Source organism: Protopterus annectens, chromosome 1.part1 (assembly GCF_019279795.1).
Source record: "Protopterus annectens isolate FY-2018-M chromosome 1.part1, PAN1.0, whole genome shotgun sequence".
Classification (NCBI taxonomy): domain Eukaryota; kingdom Metazoa; phylum Chordata; order Ceratodontiformes; family Protopteridae; genus Protopterus; species Protopterus annectens.
Window position 1 is genome coordinate 529,655,304 of NC_056726.1, and position 13,493 is coordinate 529,668,796.

The following is a 13,493-nucleotide window of genomic DNA, read 5'->3' on the forward strand; positions in this document are numbered from 1 at the left end:
TCTTGACTTGGTTTTGTAGCTGAATAGTTACCCAATTTTTGTAAATTTTATTCTTTTGCCAGTTAATCCATGTTTTGTTTCAGTCTTTCATAAGGGGTTTGCACTGGCTTGTGTGCCATGGGGTATGGATGTTTTTTAATTCTTCTTGTAAAAATGATGCACTGAAGTAATTAGCGGCATCATTTAAGGGAAGTCTTTAGGACAGACCAGTTAACTGCTTTCAGAACTTCAATGAAAGACTCCTTGGAGAAAATGGAGAGATTGTGTGTAGTTTTGAGCTTATGTTCCTTTGTTAGTTGTTTAATACTCCTCTGGGTATACACTGGTAGGTGGTCACTTAGTGTATCAGACAGGGTATTTCAGGAGGTAAAATTAGATGGGTTGGCAACCAGAATCCAGTCCAGGATAGACTATTGGGAGTTATTTTTGCCATATCTTGCTGGTGTATTAAGTTGAGTGAATCCAAAGAGGTTCATGCTGTTGATTGCTGAACTTGCGGACAAAGACTGCCAGTCGATATTTACATCACTTAGGAGGATAATTGCATTTGTGACTGTATCTGCTTATCCAGGATAGTACATTTCAAGTTCTGGAATGTTTTGTTCTGGGAGGATACATAGCACAGCAATACATATTATCTTGCCTCTATTAAGTTTTAGGAATGAGATTAGGATTTCTGCTTTCCAAAATTTGGGATTCTGCCCATATAGGAAGTTACTCTGAGCATATCGGAGAAGACTACAGCTACTCCACTCATTTTTTGTGTGTTCTACCTAGCCTAGAATTATTACAACCAAGGGGCAAGTATTTCAGCATCTTTCATTTCAGGATTTGGCCATGTCTCTGTTGTGGATAGGATGCTTGGGTTGTGTTGGGTCATCTAGGCATGAACATCTGTGATTTTATTTGGACATGCTTCTAATCTTTAGGGTGACTGTTTTTAAACCTGTAGCATGTACTCTTTAGTTTGGGATGGACTTCACCACACTGTTGTATGATGGAGAAATACAGTTTGTTTATTATGGCATTTTAGCACAGAGGGTTAGAAGTATTACCTTGACATTGGGAATGTCATTTTTTAGTATTTTGGGGTTACAACAGTGGAATGGTGTTACGGGAAACTACCTTGGAGAGATTTTTGAGTGACTAGCAGGAAGATGGTTGACAGGGGAGAATGAAATAATAGTTGAGGTGTGCTTATTTATTATTACTACTGGTGGGGATGTTAGGAATGAGGAGGAGGATGAATAAGGTGACACAGGAGGGAAACAGCATAGTTAGAGGTTAATAGGCTATCAATCCGGAAGTCATTTCAAGCCTAGCCGTTTCATCCCAATGTAATACCACTGATACTCTAGTCAATACTCAGACTTGTATTTATTAATGACTGCCCATGTCCAGGAGGATTGTGGAACCCCGGTAAGAATTTATGGTGCCCCATCCACTCGTCCAGGTTCCTTTTGAACAGTGCCCTAGAGATGATCTGCTTCACATGAATTAGAAGCCTATTCCAAAGATGCGGCAGTCGCTGGGAGAAAATCTGTCCCTCTAGCATGTCCTATTTAAGTCGCAGGCCATATTCAGGTCCTTGGAACAGTTAGCTCTAGTCCCATTTGATTTATGGATGTGCCGCAAATTCATTAGGTTTGGGTTGGAGATTGCTCTGGAAGCCAGCCACAAGTCTCCCCCCTAAGAAGTCTATACGATACTCAGTATAGTGACAGGGACTTTAGTCAGTCTGTGTATGGCTCGTGCTGGAGTCCCTTGATCTTCTTACATAAAAAACTCTGAGGTCTCTCCAATTCCTGAAGATGCTTTGTACAGTACATGCCAAAAGGGGCATTATATACTCAATTATAGGCCTGATTAGTGACGAATATAGAAGAGTTATGACCTCTTTTACTCTAGAGGCAATGCCTTTGTTAATCAAGTGTGCTACGTAGAAATTCTTCCTTACTACAGAAGACACATTGTGGTCAAAGTTAAGGTCACAGTTTATTCATGATCCCAGATCTCTTACCACTTCCTTCTATACTGCACAGCTATAAACAAAGGGATTGTGTCTAGATCTAGGGATGCAAGTGTCCCCCTTTACACAACCCTCATTAAGCCAGTCATTGAATATAATGCTCCTTTGGCATGTATCTGTTCAGATACATTCAACAACAGGAATATTCACAGAGATTCCTTACTAAAAGGATAAAAAGCCTAAACAACATACTCTACATGGACTAACTCAAAGCCTTGTCAGGATACTCTATCATACAGACTGCGGAGAGGTTACCAATGTCTGGTATACAATACAAGGCATCCTCCGACCCACTACAGCTGGATTTACTGCACATCAACAAGTCAAATGGCATTAGAAATACTCACTCAAGTGATCTAAACCTCTTCTGCAACATCAGCAGAATGGTTTGGAGGGATAAGTATATCTCTTAGAAGATACCACTGCTGTGGAACAGACTCACCATCCACATAAAACAAAGTTCACTCCTGTCCATATTCAAGCGCAACTTAGATCTATGGAAGAGAAACAGAAAATTTACTCTAGGATTGCCTGCTGTGCAAATTTACTCTAGGATTGCCTGCTGTACTACTAATGGACAAAGGCAGCTCCTAAATGCTTTACCCCATGTAATGATCCCAGTTACTCTCAACGGGGTAACATATAACTATAGACCATGAGATGGGCAAGGTCAATACATAATCAAATGGGATATGTTATTTTAGAGCACAAAAAAAGAGAAACTGGCTAGGCTTAAGATGACCCACAATGGCAGCTAGCCTAGTATTTACCTATGAACCTAAGTAAACATATCACATCACATCACCAGTGATCACCCATGCACACCTGCATGCCCACAATGTCCTGATCCGAACTTGATGCTTAGAACAGAGGATTCCCTCTACAGTCAACACAATTACTATAGAGGTACTTACTTACCAGTGTCATCAGAAAGTTGCCTATTTCTTCCTTTTGACCAGGGTCTCATACTCCTCTACATGCATCTCAGTATTCTTTAACTAATTGCTTCAAAATTAATTAATGAATTAATACAAAACTTACTCTGATTTCTCTTATCACCAGCAGTCTTCAGGGGCAAGCACACAGGACAGTCCTGTCTTGTACAATTCTTCCAATGTGAGATGATTTGTCGGGAGGATGCACAGTGTGCAACTAGGAAGGAAGGAACAAAAAATAAATTGGAAAATCTAATCATTCCAACATCCTTATTAAAAAACAAAGTCCCTTGTGCCTTGCCTGTGTTGCCAAATCATCTTCACTTAAGTTCCCCTCAACTGTTTTATGTCTGGGTTGATGCGTGCAGATGTGAAAAATGTTCCATATCTACAAGCCACATGCTGCAGTGATATGATGTACTCAGAGGTGAGGATACCTTAGTGACCAATAGCCAGCTTTACTTTCCTAGAGGATGAAGTGAGGGATTGGGTTACATGCTACAGGGCAATTCCAGACACACTGTACTAGCACAATCAGACAAATTCTAAGGTAAAGAGCTGTATACGAGTGTGTGGACATGTCTATTAAGCTCACGTATAGGGAGGCTTGGTTAGGACAGTATGTAGAAAAATCCAGTTAAGCACTGTGACCAACTGATTACTTTTACTTCCGCAGGATGAGTAATAAAGACAGAGCACCATTACTTGTGATGGAGACAGCCACCCATAAGGTGATTGTGGATACAAGGTGGCCAGTAGCAGAGTAACAAAACAAAAAAGAAGGGGGATCCAAAAGCCAGAAAGGACTAATGTCAATGAATCAAAATAGCTTTAAAAGAAAAGAAAAACAGGTCTCTTGAGGTCACAGCAATGCAACATGTTTTTGTCTGGCAGCCACTGCACTGGATTAAGAGTCTGAACTGTTAATGAACTGCTTCCTGTAACCAAGGGTACAGGGTCTGATTCTACCTTTATTTGCCTACTGTACAACTCTGAGCAAGTCTATTAACCAGACAATGGCCCAAGGCTGTCCTTATAATGGGGTGCTTGTGTCCAATGGGCTTTCTCAGTTAAATTTATTTAAACAAAATTAAAACCTCATTTAATAACGTCTTTACTGAGTTTTGACTCTAAAATTATAATTATCTGTCTTGCAACATTCAAACATCAACACAGTGATACAGTTTGCTATCTATTGGGATTTTAATGTAAATGCATGCAAAACAAGAAAGCTCAATATATTCTACTGCATGAAGCTGAATCTATTGCTCTCGGGTATGCCAAGTTCAACCTCAGAAGGTAAAACTGTGAACATAACTTACCATAATTGCAGATATTTAAACAGGTCAATATTTGGACTTCCTATTGTGTAGTAGCCCGCAGCTGGCACAAATACCAAAGTCTTAAACCATCCCCCAGCCACCGGCCCCCTTGTCATCCAAATTCAGGACATCAGCAATTAAAGGCTCAACAATCAGCAACATCCTCTGGTCTTGTCTTGGGCAAGTCACATTCCTTAAGCAGAGCATGATCTTCTCCAATGACCCTACTGACCCACAAGTGACACTTGTAGAATGAAACAAGTTGTGCATGTGAGTGTGGGAGGATTACAGGTAGGGTATCAACCCCAACCTCAGAGGCAAAAGAAAGGTGGAGTATGAGGGAGGGGAAAAGGTACTTGAATGCTGATCTACTTAGACATTGATTATTATGGTTATGTTATCTACACAACTGTACTGTGTAGATTATAGCTATTGTTGCAGTGCCAAGTTTTGGGAGGACTCCCAAAGCTATGTAACTTAGGGTGGCTGGAGAACACGCTGCTGCATAGGATACATCAGGCTCTGCAGGATGGCAGAAGGAAACACTGCTCTGGATATACTACAAAAGTGGTAGTTAGTGTCTGGTGAAAGCAAGTGCAAAATAGGTTCCTATCAAGTCATCGAACTTTGAGTTCGAACCACATATGGTCGAGACCATGTGTTTGAATTTGTAAAAGTTTGAGCTTGTGAATGGAAATCTCCATAGGCAGAGGTTTCCATTCACTTCAGTGTGGTGCGATCTTGGAGTTAGTATATTTAAGTAGCAGGAAGGTGAGGGGTGCAGGGGGGCTTGCCCCCTGCTTACAACAGTTTATTCTGTTGTCAGTTGCGTTTTTGGTAGTCGAAATTATGTAACTTCGAACATAATGGTTTGACCAGTAGGTGTTCGAAGTTACGTAACTTCGACTATGTGATATAGACCAGTGCAAAATACCAAGTAGCTGCTTCTATGAAGGATTGGGTCGCTGCTCCTTTTCAAAAATGCTGTAGTGGTTGCCTATGCCTATGTTGAGAGAGCCCAGTCTCTGCCAGTAATTTGTTTTCAGTGATGACAGCATCAAAATAGATACAGTTGGCAATCCATCTGAAGATCAGTTTCCCCACTGCATTTCCCTCTTTGTTTGTCTTTTCGGCTTTTCCCAGTTAGGGGTCGCCACAGCGAAACTCCGGTCCGCTAATGATTGGCAGTAGATTTTTATGGTGCCAAGTTGCCAGCTCGACGCCCAACCTTCAGCGAAGGCACGCCCATTCATGCATGTCTTTTGGAGGCCATGCAACCGCGGGGAGGACATGCAGACTCCATACAGAAGGCACTCCAGCTGAGAATCGAACAGGAGAATCTCTTGCTGTGAGGCAACAACGCTACCGCTGTACCGCTGCAGATTATACTGCATTTCCCTCTTTACCTTCTGTAAATAATTCCAAAAGTTGATCAGATCTGTTTGAGAATTTAGTTCTTTGAAAGTAGAATCTTTGTTGCCTGTGTACGTCCCAAAGAGTGAAGAATTCTCTTTACATTGTTCTGTGAATTAGGAAAGAACACAAAAAGATAAACAGCCTAAACAGCACAAACAACGAGAATAGAAATCTTTGTGAGGGATCAGTTTCCTACATGAAAGATTACTGACCTTTTTGAATATTAAGCAGCAAAATACAACTAGAAATAAGAGAGATTCCTCATTGGGGTGCTTCGTTAAATCGTCTGGTTTTGAGCTGACCAACTGACAGAAGACACTCATACAAGTTGCCTTGTGCACTGGACCAACATGGCAAGAGAAGACTGACGATGGAACCGACAGATGTCCTTCTACAGCGGTGTCATGATATTTGATGACAAGGGTATCGACAGGCTGTGAGACAGTGTGAAAGTCTTTGGCTGGTATTTGGGCCAGCCATGTACTTCTAAATGTCAGAAAGTCAAGACTTAGTACTGCAACACTGACTATGACTAACCTTTATCGAGAACTCTCACTTGGCTATTTTCACTGTGTTCTGCTACTGACTCAACAGCGACACTTTCCTCATAAAAACAAGGTATGTACCTACTATAACATCCCATCTGTGTTATCCATTTTTACTCTTCCTCAATGTATTGGTTCAGATCCAGCAGTCTGATCCGACTCAGCTATTATTCTAGCTTGTTGTGATAAGCTTTCCTACCCACAATGCACCATGCCCAACTTCCCTCAGATCCCATTTACAGCTTGAAGGAGAGAGAGAGAGAAAGAGACTATAAAAGAATTGCCACAACTGGAGTTCAACACAAAGGACATATGGTATCCTTGGTGTCCTTAAAGGTCTCATTCCTCCAGAAATCATTTGTGAGAAATTGAAAGGGATGGAGGGAGCGGAGTGGAGGAAGAATGAAAATGGACAACACAGATGGAACGTTTTGGTTAAGTACATAACTTGTTTTTCTGATGTTCTCAATTTTCATTCATTCAACATATGGGACACAGTCCACAGCTACCTGCATTCCTTGGTGGACTCTTAAGGAATGATATTCCTGAGTACCAAAGGCCCTTCATCCCCTCGAGACGAGATCTAGTTTGCAATGAGCGAGTGCAGTGAGAAATGTCACGGCAAGGAAAGTACAGTTTTGTACCTACCATAAATGTAGATGTCCGAGTGCTCATACAGCTGCAGTCATAACAGATGGGTTATCCTGCCGTCAGGCGGGTCCTCGGTCAGCCGAATTCCAAAGTCTAGGTCCGCCGTCGGTTGTTGTCGCTTCCTCCCTGACGTCAGTGCGGGCAGGGGTATAAAAGAGGCAGCAGACGCCATTTTCTTCAGTTTTTCTTGCCCCAGATGTCAGGTGCCCCCAGAAGGAAGGCAAACAATGTTATGCAAAAATGCAATGTTGATAAATCAACAACAGTAGTTGCAAGCAAATACACCATAAAAAGAGTACCCCAAAAGGTTATATGAAAAGGGTTTGTCATAAGGCCTGTCCTAAGAGGGGTTGGAGAGAGGGAAACCTGGACTGCAGCTGTATAAGCACTCGAACATCTACATTTATGGTAGATACAAAACTGTACTATGTTCATCGTGCATACAGCTGCAGTCATAACAGATGGGTAGAATCCCAAAGCTAAGTAAGGGTGGTAGGCACTAAGTGGAACTAGGAGGGGCTAGGATGCCCTGCAGGACTGCTGTGGCAAAGCCCGCTCTAGATTTAGAGTATAGTGGGAGGTGATAGTGCTTGGAGAAAGTGTGCACTGAACTCCAGGTGGCTGCTTCCAAAATATCCTTGGTAGGAACCCCCCTGAGGAAGGCTGCAGAGGTAGCTGTGTCTCTGGTGGAGTGGGATCTGATGCATGCAGGCACAGTTTTTCCATGAAATGAGTAACAAAAGCGTATGCAGTGGGCTATCCATTTTGAAATTGTCTGTTTGGAAATAGCCTTTCCTTGAGCACCTGCAGCATAGGATACAAAGAGTTGCTCAGATTTCCTGAATGGCTTTGTCCTGTCCAAATAATAACAAAGTTGTCTGTGAATGTCCAAGGAATGTAGTAGTCTTTCCCCTTTGTTTTGTGGATTAGGATAAAAGGTAGGTAAAGTGGATAGTCTGATTCAAAGCTACACTGGATACTACCTTTGGCATAAAGGTAGGGTTGGGTTCGTAAGGAAACTCTGTCCTGATGGAAAATGATGAATGGTTGCACACCCATGAGGGCCTGTAGCTCCAAAACCCTGCGTGCTGAGGTGATAGCCAGAAGAAAGGCTGTTTTCCATGACAAGTACTGTAACTCTGATGAAGAAGCTGGCTCGAAGGGAGGAAGGGTCAGTTTTTCCAATACGAAGTTGAGGTCCCAAGCAGGGACTGGTAGTTTCCTTGGGGGTTTTATATTCTTTGCCCCTCTGAGGAACTGCCTTAAGAGAGGATGATAGAATAAAGGAGGATCTGTGTTGTATTGTGCAGAAATGGCTGAAGCATGGATCTTGATGGAGGAGAAGGAAAGTCCATTGTTAAACATCTCAGCTAGGTACTGTAAAATTTGAGGTATATTTATTACCAAAGTATTCTTCCCTTCTTTTGATTCCAGGCACAAAATCGTTTCCATTTGGCGGAGTAGGCCTTTCTAGTCAAAGGTCTTCTGGCCTCCAAGATGACATCCTGCACCTCCTTGGAGAGGAGAAACTGTTGGGAAATCAAGGAATTCTCCATGCAGCTAGATTTAGAGCTTTGAGATGGCTGTGAAGAGTTTTGTAGTTGTGCTGGGACAACAGAAGAGGGACTACAGGTAGGATCCATGGTGGGGAATGTGTCAGGCTCTTCAGGAGCGGATACCAGTGTTGCCTTGTCCAGTCTGGAGCAATGAGAATCATTTTCAGCCTCTCTGCTCTGGCTTGTAATAGAACTTTGGGCAGAAGTGGAAGAGGCGGGAAGGCATAGACTGTCAATGTTTCCCAATTGAAGGAAAGTGCGTCCACTTTCCAGGCCTGTGGATGATAGGTCCTTGAACAAAATTTTTTCAACTGGCAATTTCTGTGGGTAGCAAACAGATCTATGTCTGGCTGTCCCCATGCCGATTTATCTTTGTGAAAATTTGAGGATGCAACTTCCATTCGTGTGGATCTGTCATATTTCTGCTTAGGTTGTCTGCCAGTGTGTTTTCCTTCCCTGGCAGGAATTGTGCCTGTAGTTGAATTTTCAATTCCAGTGCTGTGTTCCATAGGGTCATGGCTTGCCTGCACATGGGGTATGAATGAGTTCCCCCCTGTTTGTTTATGTACCACATCACTGTGGTGTTGTCTGTCCTTATCAATAGCTGGCCTGGATGCAGTAGGTCTTTGAAGGTCATAATAGCCTTTTGCACGGCTAGCATTTCCTTTTGGTTGATGTGAAGGAGCTTCTCTTTTCGTGCCCATTTTCCCTGAATGCACTGATTTGTCATGTGTGCTCCCCATGCGTAGTCTGAGGCATCTGTTGTGATGATTTGAGTTGCTTGAGGTACACAGAAAGGAAGACCTGTGTTTCTTTGGCAAGCTTGAGCCCACCACATAAATTCCTTTTGAAGGTATGGAATGAGTGGTACAATTGCTTCCAAGCTGTGGCTGTGTTGAGACCATAAGTTTTTTAGGTACCACTGAAGTTTCCTCATATGCAGCTTTGCACATGGGATAAGTAGGATGCAAGACGCCATGAATCCCACAGCCTGCAGGACTTTCCTTGCAGTTATAGTCTGGTGTAAGTTGCCATTTTTCTGAAGTATTGAGACAGTTGCCCTTGCTTGTCTGGCGTGAGGTAGGCCATCTGGGTGGTTGTATCCAAGTTGGCACCCAGGAAAATTATTTGTTGAGAGGGTATTAGTTTTGATTTCTTTTTGTTGACTGTATATCCCAGGAAGTTCAACAGTTTTATTACAAACGCCAGGTGCTGCAGTAGTATGTCCTTGCTGTCCGCTTGGATCAGGCAGTCATCCAGATATGGGTAGATTTGTATCCCTTGTAGTCTGCAGAAGGCGATTACTGATGCCAGGCATTTCGTAAACACTCTGGGCGCAGTAGATAAGCCAAAGGGCAATGCAGAGAATTGGTAATGGGTTGAACTTGCAAGAAATCTGAGGTATCTTCTGCAATCTTGTCTGATAGGGACATGCAGGTATGCCTCCTTGAGGTCCAATGTTACCAGCCAAGACTCCTTGCCGAGCATGGGAAGAAGCTGCTGTAATGTGAGAATCTTGAAATTTGGCACCTGTAGATATGTGTTTAGGATGGATACGTCTAAGATAGGTCTCCAATCTTTGTCTTTCATTGGTACCAGGAATAGTCTGGAATAAAACCCTTGACCTTGTTCTTTTGCAGGTACCTCTTGAATTGCTTTCATGTCCATGAGAGCTGAAATTTGTTTTTGTGCCTCTGCCCTTTGATTTTGTGGCAGGTTTGGCATGCCTCTCATTTTTGGAAGGGTGTGAAAGTGGAACCTGCAGCCTCTGTCTATAATGTCCAGAATCCATTTGTCTTTTGTAACAATATGCCAATTTTTTTGAGAATAATGTCAGTTTTCCGCCCAAAGGTACTGCCATTAAAGCTTTGCTTGGCAGATACAGGGGGAAGTCATTGTGTCTGTTTTCTAAAGACTGTGATCTATCTTCTCCACCTCTTGGGGTTGGTGCTTGCCACTATCTGGCTCTGAAAGATCCTTGATGTTGCCCTCTACCCCCTTGGACGCCTGTATCTGCCCCTTTGAGGTCTGTCCATGGCTGGAAAGGACCAATTTTTTGAAGGCCAGTTTCTGCTGAAACATGGAGGCTGTATCTGCAGGAAATCTTTCACTGTTTGCATTGATTTTGCTTTTTTCCTCCATTTTCTTTAGCACCTCCTCTGCTTTAACACCAAACAATACATCTTTTTGAAGAGGTGCATCTAATAATTTAGCTTTGACATGATCTGGTAAGGTTTGCTCTTTGAGCCAAGCATGCCTACGTATAACAGACCCCGTAACAGCAGCTCTACATGAGGCCTCAAGCATCAAAACCACACTGCAAGGTATGTTTACCCACTTGCTCTGCACCATGCAACAAATCCTGCAACTCTTTTAAATCTGCTTGTTCTGGCTGTGTCATTTTGCTTTTCAGCTAAGATATTAAAAACTGTTGATACTTTAACATATGGAACTGACAGTTTAATGCCCTCATGGTTGAAGTGGCAGAGGTGTACACCTTTTTCCCCCACCTTTCTAAAGATCTGGAATCTCTCTCTGAAGGTAATGGGTTTTTAGCAGTAGAGGCCTTAATTCCCTTGGGACCCTGTGAAATAGTTTCTGGGTCAGCAGTATGGCTTTTATATAGGAACTGGTGAGAATCAGGAACCCGGTAATACCAGTCTGGTTTAACAGGAGCTGGAGGCAAAGAATCAGGATTAAGGCTGGCTTCTGTGTACACATCATCCAATATATCTAAAACAGGAGGGATAGCCAGAGGCCTATGCTGGGGGAGCAGAAGAAATACCCTGAGCCTTTTCTTGGAATATGAGGAATCTTGGCCTTCCTAGTGAAAGTGTTCCCTCAATGTATGCATGGTTTCCCCAAAAGAGAAGTCCTCGGGGGGGGGGGGGGTCCGAGGGAATAGACTCCTCTGCATCAGAGTCTTCGAATGGAAAATAGGCACAATCCTGGTCCTCAGATAGTTCTGAGGTAATAGAAGCTTGATCTGAGGAAGGGTAGTCTTCCTCTAATGTAGGCCTTTTGTCAGAGGGGGGTTGAGAACCCCTGATAAGAGTAATCAAATCCTCAGCCATTTTAAGCATCTGCTTTTTAGGCATGGTGCCTTGAGCAGGTGTCTGAGGAACCTGTTTTTTGGTTTTCATGGCTGTTTTAGATTTAGTGAAGGCTTTAATAGAGAAGGAGGAAGGCCTGAAGACCCCTTGAGAAATGGCAGGCCTGTCTAAATTCTGATTTTCCCCGCCAGGAGTGGCGTCGGTATCTGTAGTAGGAATGGGGGCCGAGGAGCCTGTGACCTCGGGTACTGAAGACACGGTAATGCATTGTCATCGGTACTCAGGGGCTGCGTAGGCGCCTCGCTGAGTACCGAAGAACCGGTAGTCGGCCTTAGCGTGGTATCAGTAGGTGGTGCGGACCTCGTATGCCGGTCCTTATCTTTGCGTTTTTTGTTCAAAACTGGAGTCGGAGTATCCGACGACATAGTATAATTAAATTTTTTGCCAAAAAAGTGAAAGGCGAACTCCGCCCGACGCTTAATAGTGCGTTTGTTGAATCTAGCACAAAAACGGCAGGCTGAGACGTCGTGGTCTGGGCCTAAGCAAGGTATACAGTAAGAGTGGAAATCTTTATGCGGTATTTGCTTCCCACATGAAATGCAATTATTAACTTTGTCTGACATCGGTCTGAGGCAAGAAAAGTTTCCCCAACGGGGTTCTTAGCTTTCAAGAAGATTTCGGCTGAAATACTTTCGTAAATCTCAGGAGCTGGCCGACCGGCACTTGCGAACTGCTTCTGCTTCGGGCACCGCGCGGCAAGACAGACTGGAGAAAATGGCGTCGGCTGCCTCTTTTATACCCCTGCCGCACTGTCGTCAGGGAGGAAGGGACAACAACCGACGCCGGATCTAGACTTTGGAATTCGGCCGACCGAGGACCCGCCTGACAGCAGGATAACCCATCTGTTATGACTGCAGCTGTATGCACGATGAACATCTGACAAAACCCAGATACTGAGAATGATACTTTAATCCTTGTTCATAGGTTAGTACTGCTAACTGCCATTGCGAGCAATTTTAAGCCTAGCCAATTATCCCTTGTGAGACTCAAACATTGCACCTTGTGTTTGTAAGGCAAACACCTTAACCATTAGGCTACTCTCATACAAATCTCAAAATATGAGATACAATGTTAAAAGATAAGTGCTTTCATTCCTTCAGTAATAATCATCATCAGATAATACAAAATGAAATCCATGTTAAAAGCATAGTGAGTTTCAAACCATCCAATAAAGTAATGGAATGACTGCCAAACCCCCCCAAGCAATCACAGCTGTTCTTAAAGAAATACAAGTGGTGATGTGAAACATAATCGCAAAGCAGACTAAAATCACGGCAATATTTATAAATATTATAAATGTTAAAAATTATAAAATTAATTGCAATAGATACCCAAAAATATTAACAACAATGAATATAAATATGTATATATACAATTAACTATTAAAACCCAAACATAACCAGAATACTAAATAGTGTTATACTAAACATAGCACATTGCACACTCTTAAATAAAACATTCAATAAAGGTTCAATACAATAAAAACAAATTATGAAATTACTTGAGAAACGGGAGGTGTATTGGCAAATGTTTTTGATGCCAAAAACTGGACTGACGTGAATGAGCAGATTTCAATTTTCTGTCTATTGTGGATTAAGGCTTCAAGCATTGGAGAGATGATTTTTCTCTATTGCCTTTATCTTTAAAAAGAAAGTTTCCTTAAAATAGATTTCAGATCAGTGATTTTTATATATTGATTTTTAGGGGTGGTTCAGTTTTTCTTTCTTTTTTTTTTTTTTTTTTTAATTATTATTACTGCATTGAACCTTTAGTGAATGTTTTACTTAAGAATGTGCAATGTGCTGTATTTAATACAGCACTTAGTATTATGGTTATGTTTGGATTTTAATAGTTTGCATACATAAATATTTATATTCATGGTTTTTAATATTTATATATATTTTAGATATATGCCACTCTCTTACT

The 13,493-nt window shown here is 42.2% G+C and overlaps 1 protein-coding gene across 2 annotated transcripts in view; it reads right to left on the reverse strand.

Annotated features, from left to right (window-relative positions):
- Positions 1-13,493, reverse strand: part of EP300 (E1A binding protein p300) — a 1,713,356-nt gene that overhangs the window by 1,222,142 nt on the left and 477,721 nt on the right. For both annotated transcript variants that reach the window (XM_044076495.1, XM_044076487.1), the window contains exon 5: positions 3,071-3,181. In XM_044076495.1, the coding sequence (XP_043932430.1) occupies positions 3,071-3,181 (111 nt within the window). The remainder of the gene's footprint in view (positions 1-3,070; positions 3,182-13,493) is intronic.